Genomic DNA, 12,265 nt, shown 5'->3' on the forward strand with positions numbered 1-12,265 from the left:
ATAAACTATTTGTCTATTAAACAGCTAACAACTATCAACTTATTTACCAAACACTTTACACAAACAACTAATACAATCACCTAGTCAAATCAGCTAATGCAAATAGCTAACCACTAACAACTAGTCAAACCAGCTATCAGCTAATATCTCCTAAGTCCTAACTAAACAGGGCCAAAAACTCCATTCCACAATAGGGATAAAAGTGCACCAATTGAGGTTGGCATGAGTGGTTAAGGGCCTCTTGCTCCTTAACCAAGGTCTCGGGTTCGAGCCTTGGGAATGAAAAAAATCTCAACTGGGAGGGATGCTGCTGTAACACCCCGACAATTCCCTTTTTCTAAAACAACCCTTTTATAAATATAACTATAGAGAATTATCAAAGTATTATCGCCCGTGTGAAAACGTAACGGCTTATTCAGAATTTTGCAGCGGAAAACATAAAACTAACTTTTAGGTTCATAAATAATCGATTACATATTAAGTCCAAAACCAATTAACGGAAATAAGGAAATACGAATAGTACGACAACTTTCAAATCTAAGTTAACAAACCAAATCACTTAATAAAACAAATATAACTACAAGCTCTCTAATCCCGATCCCAATGATGCATCATCTTCAAAACTGTAAATGGGCAACGCTTATTGATCCTTAGAGACTGCTCACCAAAGTTGGGTCATCACAGGATCAATAAGGCATAGCCATGATCAACATACACAAACAAAGCACGTAATCAGCAAAGCTGAGTACTACATACTAAAACAATAATAATCCTAACATGATACTATTAAACGAACCATCCTAACATGATACTAATGAACATAAATAAGGGCAGACAAACATGATAATTTGACGACCATACTTGACTAGACTAGGCTAGACTTATAACAATAATATTATTTTAGTTGAAATAGACAATGGACCGAGTTTTCTAGCTAGAGGCTTCACTAAGGAAGACGAGGTAAGGGCGCGACTCCGTAACCTCAGTGACCTGCGATATCGAGGAACGTTTGAATAAAAATAGGACACGGTGATCAATCCGGTCCGAATTAAAGGCCATGGGCTACCACCATGAACCCCAATTCCTGTTTGTCCGTCACTTTAGACGTGCACAGTCTAAAGCTATTGCTACTCAGTTTCACTTTACATGATTTACAAATTGAAACCCTGTTATGACTCAACAATCACATAAGGCATACAAACCACATGTATTCACAACTGTTTTTATCTTGGAATTAAGTAAGTGATCATAAAGGGATCAAACAAGACTCATTCCAATTAAATCCAACCTTTCCTTTAATATGGATTAACCCCTCTATATGGGTATAAGGTTTCAACTTACTAAACAAGGTCCTCGGCCCTCATAAAGTAGTGAAAAGCTAAAAGGGAACAACAATCAACTGATCTGAATCAATATATACAAAGTAATCTAGTGTTCCCAATCAAACATGTTTGCATCAATCATCCATACTAACATGTTATAATTCTCATAATGCAATATAGGTTCAATATGTCCATGCAACAGTATTAAACATGCAATTTCAACCTGACTAAGTTCGTCAATAATATCAACATCACCAAGTTCAACAATACTATCAACATAGCCAAGTTCAACAACAAATTCAACATGGTTGCAACAATTAGCACACATTCCAAGCACACAGGTATGTACGTACCTTGTGTAAACAAACTGCGAGACCTACTTTAATAATTCAAAAGTCGCCTACAGAGAATTCTCCACCTAACAACAACCAGTATAGACTCATATCAATTCACATTGAATTTTCAGCAACATTAGGGTGCTTCAAACCCTTCTTAAACATAATTAGATCCTTTACCAATATCAAAACTTGAGTATTTGATTTCCTAGCATAATAATTATTGACTCAATGATTGAAATTCGTTGAAAACTCTTCGCAAACATCATACTTTAAATTTTCAGCAATATAAATCCATTTAAACTTTACCAAGGCCAATCTACGTTCCTAGTACATTGAAACAATAAATTTAATAATCCATACTCAACCTACCATGATTTACAATCATAAAAACCTTGAATTTCAACTTAAACAATCAAAAATTAATATTTCAATGCATTTATATAATCTGAAAATAAAATAATATTATTTAAATTATAATATACAAATCTGAAAATTAATAATTCAATTACGCAAGTGTAAAAATCTGAAATTTGCAAATTAAATCATGAAACTTATAATCTAAATTCAAGAATCATAATTTAATCTAAAAAAATATATCTAATTAAGACATTCAATTAGTTTAAGGTTTAAGGGTTTAACCGAATAAGGGAAGGGAGAGAACTGCCGGCGACACGGAGGGCTGGGCGGCACACGGCGGTGCGGCGAGGTGGTGTTGCTGGCAAAACAATCAAAGCATGGTTTGAGAAGCCAAGAAAAGGAAACGAAAGAAAAGGAAAAGAACGACGGGAGAAAGGAAATAAGGAGGAGGAAACTACCGTGCAAGGGTGGACGGCGAGGACGGCGGTTATTGCAGGGCCATGAACGCTCAGCGTGGTGGTGGTGCTGTGCGAGAACAAGAACCGGTTGAGGAGGAGATCAAGAAAAACGAACGAGAGAAAAAGAAATAATGAAAAAGAGAACGACGAGAGGGGAGGTGAGCGTTACCAGCGGCGACGGGATGCCGGTGACGTGCCGGTGGGTCCGGCGGCGTGAGCAGCGGCAGCAAGGAGGAGGGTGTTGAGGGTTTGGTACTTTGTTACGTGAACAGTGAAGAAGCAAGGGGAGGGTTTTCTCTCTTTTTTTGTTTCTTTGGGTTCACGTGAATTAGAAAAGGGGAGGGAGTATTTGTTTTGGGTTTTATTGGTTTGGGCTTTACCCAATTGGGCTAGGAGTAGGATTTAGGTTATTGAATCCAAAATGGTTAGGATTGCTTGCTAATTTCAATCGAACGTGATTTCGAAATTCGAATTCGTTTTAACGTAAAATTCAAAAATACATTTTGATTTCATAAATCATTAAAAGTATTCAAAATGAAATAAAATAATTATATTTTAATTACATATTCATTTCTGAAATCCGTAAATTATATTTAAATATATTAATATACGTTAAAATATAGGATTTTTTGCTAAAAAGGACCTTTTATAAGCATTTCTTTGCGAGAAAGGACCTTTTATGTCAAAATTGGTGAGATGGGACCAAAAACACAACTTTTTTTGTCAAGTGGGACCTTTAGCCGGATTCTTGGAGTCAACTCTCTTTTCTGGCATTGACTTCGACACGTGGCAACCGGTAACCGCCACGTGTCAAACTATTTAAAAAAAAAAAAAAATTAAAATTTAATTTTTTTTCCATTTTTTTTCCCATTTTTTTTCCCTCCAAAACCACCGAAAATACTGAAATTTTTTGACCTAAACAAATAAAATCGGGATTCTCTCTCCTCTGCTCCTTCAACCTCTTCGTCCTCCTCCATTAATGCTGGGAAGGTGAACAATCATCAAATTCGCAATAAGTGCAACACATCCAACGTCACAGGTAATTATTTCACTCTCTCTCTTTAATTTCTCTCTCTCCCTTCTCTCCCCTGTCGTTTTCTTGCCCAGAATTGATTCCATTTGAACTAATATTCGTCCTTGCTGCAATTCCTGCAAAAATGGTGAAGAAGAGTCGTGGAAAAGGCAAAAAGAAGGACGAAAGCGAAAATGTCATATTTACTTTAAGGACAATAATTAAACACAGGTCAGATTGCTTTCCCCAATTTTTATGCAATTTCAGAATTTTTAATTAGGTTAAGTGGAATGGAATCTGGGTTTAGAATGATAATTAACTAATGCTTAATTAAATAATTAAATAATGAATTAGTAATTGTTAATTTTGTTGTTGTGACTAATGAATTGTTAATTGGTATTTGTTAATTTCAACGCATTTAGCCCTAATTTTAATTGAAGTTACCCTAATTTTCCCTAATTTGCTGTAATTTGCCTTAATTTGGATTACCCCTAATTTTCCCTAATTTTCCCTAATTTGCTGTATTTTGCTGTAATTTGCCTTAAGTTGGATTAATAATGAATTTAGTTGATGATTAGCCCTATTTTAAATTAAATTGAATTTGGCTTAAACGAAATTTGAAATGTTTGGTTTTGTTGGGTTTGTTTGCAACAGGTTTAACGGTAGGATACCGGTAGAATATCCGGTTTATAAATTAATGGAACCGATTAATATTAGGTTGTATCACGGGGGTCGGTTTGTTACTAGGAATGGTAAAACTACGTACGAGAAAGGGGATAGTGACAAATATGGGATGTCATTGCATCCTAATGTTAGTGAAGTGTGCTACTTTGAGTTTGTTGGTTGGGTGAAAGGGGATTTGGGTTATGGAGAGGCTGGTCAGTTTTGGTATAGGGAGCATGGACATACCTTGTTTAGTAGTAGGAAAGAGCTTAAGGACGACAACGACATTCCTGATTTTTTGTTTTCTAAGGAAATAGATGGGTGGTACCATTTATATGTTGTGCATGGGCCACCAACACCCAAGGTCACTAGGTATGGACCAAACTTTATGGGAGTGTATACTGATTCAGAATCTGATGGGGGGTCCACATTGGGTAGCTTTATGAGTGATTCAAATGTAGGTGGGGAGTCATCACAAATGAGTTCTGCCAATAATGAGAGTGGTGAGTCATCAAACCCTAATTCCTCAAACAACAAAACACACTCCTCACAACCTCCACTCACACACTCAGCTGCATTGCCTCCCTCTCAAAAAAACACTGCTGCTGTCACTCCCCCTACACAAACAAAACCAGATTCTGTGAACAACAACAACAAAACTTCAAATCCCAGCTCACTAAACACAGTTAACAACCCAGTCAAACCCCTTGTTTCCCTTGAACCTATACTTGAGCAGGAGGAGTGTGAGGTTCAGGAAGAGGTTCAGGAAGAGCATGGAGAGCAGAGTGAAGGAGACAGTGAGGTTGGCAGTGATGTTGTGTTGAGTGAAGGTGATTATGAGGATGACAGTGATGATGATTTGTTCACTGAAAATGTGGATCTTGATGTATCTGATATAGTAGCTAGCAGTTTAGAGGGGGTTCATATTCACAGTTCTAATATTGATGTTGGGGATGGTTTGGATGCTGGAATAAATTTGGGTGAGGATGCAGACTTGAATGATGGCAGTGAGGATGAGGTGTTGAGTGTAGATGGGAGTGAGGATGAAGAGGTAAGCTACCCTGTGTTCAACCCTAGAACAGACTTCAAGATTGGGATTAAGTTGAGTGTTGGTCTTAAATTCCCATCTAGGAAAACATTTAGGAAAGCTTTAAGGAATCATGCCATTGAGAACGGATACAATTACTTTTTTTTGCACAACAAAAGTCATAGGATCACTGTTTATTGTGCTAATAGGTGTGATTGTGAGTGGAAAAATGCTAAGAGGGTAAAATGCACTTGTGATGCTAAAAGAAAGTGCAATTACAAGGTCCATTGTAGGAAGGTCAAAGGTGAGGAGACATTTCAGATTAAGAGTTTAAGGTTAAGACATGTGTGTGGGCATCAACATGACAACCCTAAGGTGAGTTCTGAGTACTTGGCTGAAAGGTACCTTGAGGATTGGAGGGATGACTCATCCACAAAGATGGATTCATTCATTAAAAGGGTAAGGAGTGAGGTACAATCTGAGGTTGGATATTACAAGTGCTATTATGCAAAGAAATTGAGCTTGAAAATGATTTATGGGGATGTTGCAGAGGAGTACAAAAGGGTTTGGGAGTATGTTGGTGCAATTAGGAAGCACATCCCAGGTAGTACAGCAGTAGTGAAGCTTGAAGGCATTGAGAACAACACTCCCATGTTTCAGAGAATGTACATTTGCCTTCAACCTTGCAAAGAAGGCTTCATGGGTGGTTGTAGGCCTATCCTAGGAGTTGATGGCTGCCATTTGAGAGGACCATATCCAGGAATCTTGCTAACTGCTGTTGGGAAAGATGGCAACAACAACATCTTTCCAGTAGCATGGGCTGTGGTAGAAACTGAAGATAGAGACACATGGACTTGGTTCCTTGAGCTACTTGTGAAGGATATTGAATCTGTGAAGGATGCTGTGACATGGGTGCATGAAAGAGAGGAAGCAATTGGTGATGTTAATGCTGATGTTACTTACATGTCAGATAGGCAGAAGGTCTGTTCTCTCTCCTCTTTGCTCACTGTTTTTCTGGATGCTAACATTCTTGTTTTTTGTTGTTGCTAACATTGTTGTTCTTTCTGGTTTTTGGTGCTGTAATGCAGGGGTTGCTTGAAGCTTTCAGGACTGTTGTTCCAAATGCAGACACAAGGTACTGCTGCAGACATATATGGGAAAACTTTAAGTTGAAGTTCCCAGGGGAGGCATACAGAGAGAGCTTTTGGAAAGCTGCTAGGGCTTCTACCAAGGTCAGTGGTGATTTTGATTTATTTATGTCAGATGTAGTTAGCATAACTTGAGTGTTATGTGTTTTGTTTTTGCTTTTTGTTGTTGTGATATCGGAAACGAATACGTGTCCAAGTTCTTGACTCGGGAACTTTTATCGGACACGAATACGTGTTTGACCCAATCTGTTTTTTTTTTATACATAAATTGATTGTTCACATTGTTGTTTTCCTATTTGTTTCATTTCAGCACCATTTTGATAAACACATGGCTGATATTAAGGATTTAAATCCAGAGGCATTTGTGTATTTGAATAGTATCCCTGTCATCCATTGGTCTAGGCATGGGTTTAGTTCTAGGGCAAAATCTGGAATGTTGTTGAACAATTGTTGTGAGAGTTTCAACCATGTTCTGAAGGAAGCTAGGGAGAAACCCATACTGTCTTTGATGGAGTGGATTAGGAGGTATATGATGAAGCGGTGTTGTGCAAAGAGAGAGGGGTTGAAACAGTTTGTGGGTTTGATAATGCCATCTGTGTTAAAGATGGTTGAGAGGGGACAAAAAGAGGTGAGCAAAATGAGGTTGATTCAATCTGATTTGTATGAGTTTGAGGTGGATCATGATGGGGACACCTTTGTTGTGAATCTTCAAACAAAGACGTGTGGATGTTATAGGTGGACACTCATGGGAATCCCTTGTTGGCATGCATTGGCATGTATAGCAAAAAGAAGGTTGAACTACGAAGATTTTGTGCACCCGGCATACCATGTTAAGACGTATGCTGCCACATATGCACCACACTTCTCTCCTATGCCAGGTGAGAAACAGTGGGAAAAGTCACCACTGCCACAGCCACTCCCTCCACCATATAGGGTGATGCCTGGAAGGCCTTCAAAGAGAAAGAGGAAGAAAGAGGCTGGTGAGGCAAAGGAGAACAAGGTGAAAAGGGCTAGGAAGCAAAACACTTGTGGGAATTGTGGGCAATTGGGCCACAACAGGAAGAAGTGTGGGAGACCAGCTGCACAAAGTGTTCCAAAGCAGCCTAAGGGAAGACCAAGAACAAAGACTGCACAGCACACCAACCCTGCACAGCAAGCAACAAAGTCTGCACAGCAAGCAACAACCAACCCTGCACAGTCTGCACAGCAAGCAACAACCAACCAGTCTGCACAGCAAGCAACAACCAACATCAACCAAGCTGCACCTAGCCAAAACAGAAGGCAATCACCTGTCCTAAGGAAAGCTGCATCCACATCAGCACAGCCAACTGGTGGGAGAAAAACAGTGGCATCAAAGGGCAAACAACCAGCCCCTGCAAAGCATCCAAGTAAGAAGAGGAAGACAACTTCAGTCAACGCTCTCGAAAGCTCACAATCATCACAAAAAAGTTGTGTTTCCTTGGACAAAAACTAGCATTAGAATTTCCTAAACTTTTGCAATGTTTGTATAACTTAACAGTAGCATTTCATTTTGGGTCAGATTAGTTAGCATAAGTGTTTGTTTTGTAAAGTCAACTTTGGTCATATTTTGGAGAAAGTCAACTTTGATCATGTCTTTGCTTTGATAATTTAGGACAAATTCAGCTTTGCTATATATATGAATTGATGTGGATTACCAAACATATTTGCCTCGTGTTTTAAAAGTCTACTAAGAAATGTAGCCTCAACTCGTCTCGACCTCGATATTTGCCCGTCTCAAACTAGACATATATATCGAGGTCAGTCAAACTCTTTTAAGTTCATGAATAAAACGGGTTTATAAACTGACTTCTAGTTCAAAGCTTCTTAAATTTTACATTTAAAGTCGGGTTTTTAAAACCGACTTCTACAATAAAGCTATTTAGGCATTTTCATCGGGTTTATTAACACAACTAAAACAACACATGTCGAGTTATATTCATTTTACCTCGGTTTATCCTCGGGTTTATATTACCTCAGGTTTATATAGCAATCATTCAATTGATTAGCAATCATTCAAAGATCAACAACTAGAAATGACCAACAATAGGGAAGAAATTCTTTATTAATCATCATTAACCATCAAAGTCATTGCACTAATACATTTCGTCCCGTAATTTCAGTGCATTCACCTAGAACTAATCTACGCAAACACCATGACATACAAAGCACTGACCACAACTGAAACAATAGCACAAAGAGAAATAAGAATGTAGACATGTTCATTCTTAATCTTCGAACTTCCTTCTGCCTTCTTCCTCATCTTCTCGTACTTCACCTTCATCTTCTCATGCTCCTCATTCAACCTCTTCATTTCATGTTCCATGAATTCAGCTCTTCCCTTAATTATTTTCATCTCCATTGCAAGCCTCTGCTTTTATGAAAGAAGATGATTAGTGACGTCTTTTTGCCACTCAAGAATGTCTTCTTCAACCCAATCAAATGCATCACATCCCCTTTGCCCAGTTTCGAAGTTGTAGAATCTGCAACCTTTAAATTTCCTCCCCGGATTCTCATGTGTCCACGATGTTCTTTGAACAACGGGATACCCACAACCACATATTTTCGCTTTTTGATGGGACATTGTCAATCTAAAACACAAATACACAACAAATTACAAAATCCCCAATTTTCGTAAGAACCCTAATTTTTTCGACCTAAAATTACAACAATTGAAGAAGATTTTGAGGGGGAAAAATAGCATACCTGAATCGTGTAGGCCTGAGTAACAATTCGTGGCAATCAATTTGAGATATCAAACACTTTCCTTCAACCTTGAATCTTCACCAACAATGGCGTTTGAAGGAGCAGAGGAGAGAGAAGAAGAGAACGCGATTTAATTTTTTTTTGTCAAAATATTTTCGGTGGTTTTGGAGGGAAATTAAATGGAAAAAAAATTAATTTTTAATTTTTTTTTTTTTTTTTTAAAATAGTTTGACACGTGGCGGTTACCGGTTGCCACGTGTCGAAGTCAATGCCAGAAAAGAGAGTTGACTCCAAGAATCCGGCTAAAGGTCCCACTTGACAAAAAAAGTTGTGTTTTTGGTCCCATCTCACCAATTTTGACATAAAAGGTCCTTTCTCGCAAAGAAATGCTTATAAAAGGTCCTTTTTAGCAAAAAATCCTAAAATATATAAACAAAATATATAAAATTACGGGGGATTACAGCTGTCCATCGAGGTACCCATGCAAACTCCCACGGAAGATTACCTCGTCGAAGGCGGTGGAAACTCCTCATAGTAGAATCAAAAAACAATGGGGATAAAAGTAAAAAAAAAAACTCTGAAGTACAAAAATGAGTATTATTTGCTGTTAATAATAAACATTTTTCTGTTCTGTTTTGCAAACCAGCTGGACTTAGGAACGGTTGTGGAAATTTCAATTAAACATCACATGCCACTAATGCCAGATGCCCACTAATTATTTTAGTTTTCCAAAACCCAATCAAACTTTTCAAATAAAAAAATTATTTCCCTTTATTTTTCTTATAATTTCTCTCAATTTCAAGCCCTCCCCTGTTCTATATATTCTCCCCTCAACAAGCTAAGAAATCTCTTCCTCCTTCCTTCTGCCTCTTCCTCTATATTTCTGGTTTCCTATTTTCGAGCTTTCTCGCTCTAGATCTTCTGAAAGCCCCCTAGGTTCTGTTCCCCTGTTCTTGCTCTGTTTTGGGTTAATTGAAGTCCCAAAATTCTGAGTTTCTTTTTACGGAGTAATATTTTCTTGCAATCAATCAAAAAACCTCTTCAAATCTCATCTTATTAGAGGAAACCATCTCTTAGAAATCTCAAATTTGTAGAAAAATCCAGTCTTTTGTTGTTTTTGAGATCTAAAACTCTGTTTTTAATTTTTATTTGCAGTTGATGCTAAAAAAAATCTGGATTATTAATGTATGATATTAATGACTCCAGTTCTTAGTGAAATCCTTCGTTCTGGGTTTATGATAAATTCCTCTCTAAGGCGCAGGACCCATTTAGTTCAATCTTTCTCTTGCTTTTTCCTTTACTGGTTCTATGTTTTTTCATAAATTGGCCCTTCATTTTGCTTGATTTGTCTTTATTTTTAATACTTAATATTAAAAAAAAAAAAAAAGTTTCATTAGGGTCCTGCGTCCTGCTAGATTGTATAGATATATAACAAACAAAAAAACACATTTGTTTCCGTGAAATTTCAATCAATGGCGAGTTCGAGCGGCAATTCGACGACGAGCAGTCAACTTCAGAACTCAGGATCTGAAGGAGACTTACAGGTAATGATGGTGGATGATAGGAAAAGGAAAAGAATGGCATCAAACAGAGAATCAGCAAGAAGATCAAGGATGAGAAAACAGAAACACATTGAAGATCTGATGGCTCAAGCTGATCAATTGAAGAGAGAGAATAATCAGATCCTTCAAACTACAAACGTGACTACTCAACAATTTGTCAATGTCGAAGCTGAAAACTCTATTTTGAAAGCTCAAATGAACGAGCTTAGCCAAAGGCTTCAATCCCTCAATGATATCCTCAATTACATAAATACCCTCAATGCTGGGGTTAACAGTGTTGTCGGGGCCACCAACAGTTTTGAGTTGGAGGATGATTCTTTGGACATTATGGGTGATTTTGGATTTATGAATGGGTATTATGGGAATTTTACTCATAACAATAACCATAATAATCCTTGGAACTTGGTTTATCTCAACCAACCTATCATGGCTTCGGCTGATGTCCTCCAATACTAAAAAAAATAAAAGAAAAAAGAGACGGATATTTTTAAAGATATATTATTACAAATCAAAGTTTCGTGGTCGACTAATTGTATGGCTACAGGCAAGTGGAAGGCTAATTCTATTTTCTATTTTCTATTTTTTATTATTAGTATCATCATCAAGTGACTCTACGAGGGTAAGGTGGTCCATTTTATGATGGAAGAGGTTGTTGTGTTAAAGATATAAAAGAATATTCACGTGCAAATGACGGCTCTCTTGTGATGTAAAACGTTGTATCTTAAGTTGTTGAATGTAATTTTTATTATTATTGGAGGCCTTTTGACAAAGTTATATGAGTAACAACATTGTGATGTGAGAATTGGTCTCCATGATAGCTTAGGCAGGACAATCAATGGGGATGATATCATTGATGATGTAATTTGGAATATCATAATTTTTATATTTATAAATCGATCGTATTAGCGACCTTAATCATGTTGCTTAGTTAAGCTTTTGCTTTGTTAAGCGTTTGTTGTTGCTTACCTAATTATTTGATGTTATACTTTTACCTCAAAAGTCGCACATCCTTTGTCTTTACTTCCAAAAATATTCAGGTGTACCCATTTTAATGATGTGATATTACGTACGAAGTAATAGGCAACTAATAAAGGGTAAAATGTTACTTGTATTATTGTTAATTATAAATAAATTATACTTGAATTAAGGGTAATATTGGTGTTTAGTTAGATACCAGTTGCCTCGACATTAGGCATTTAGTCCCAATAATTTCTTGGAGTGTTTTAGAGGACTGTGAAACGGTAGAATTAGATTTTTGTAGGTCTTCTATAGTTTTATGCCAAATGAAAGAATTTGGTGCAAATAGAAAGCTTACTTGAAGTATAAAAAAAAGAGTACTTTTGGTAATAAATTTTCAGGCAGGGAAGGAAGGCAATTTCCAGGTAGTGTAATAGCTGATTTAAGAATCTGATACATTTGTTGGAAGTTCTTACTGGGAAACACAACGAAAAGAGAGTGAAAATTAAAGAGTCACACATTGGAAAAACTCTTCATATTCTCCTTGTTTATTAATTGGGGAATGAGTGTAACTCTTGTTTAAGAAAGTGTGAGAGTGGTATGGGTGGACACATAACACACACGCGCGCGCGCCGGGCTGAGCCAAACTCAGGTCGTGGGCCCTGGTACTTGGGAATGCGGCTCACGGGCGTGGGGT

General features: G+C 37.4%; 1 protein-coding gene across 1 annotated transcript; it reads left to right on the plus strand.

Moving 5' to 3' along the window:
• Positions 1 to 9,791: 9,791 nt before the first annotated feature.
• On the plus strand, positions 9,792 to 11,526 carry LOC110791600 (bZIP transcription factor 11). The gene has a single exon (XM_021996354.2). The coding sequence runs from the start codon at positions 10,522 to 10,524 to the stop codon at positions 11,065 to 11,067; it is 546 nt and encodes a 181-aa protein (XP_021852046.1). The 5' UTR covers positions 9,792 to 10,521; the 3' UTR covers positions 11,068 to 11,526.
• Positions 11,527 to 12,265: the final 739 nt, after the last annotated feature.

The sequence above is a fragment of the Spinacia oleracea genome, chromosome 2 (genome assembly GCF_020520425.1).
Source record: "Spinacia oleracea cultivar Varoflay chromosome 2, BTI_SOV_V1, whole genome shotgun sequence".
NCBI lineage: Eukaryota > Viridiplantae > Streptophyta > Magnoliopsida > Caryophyllales > Amaranthaceae > Spinacia > Spinacia oleracea.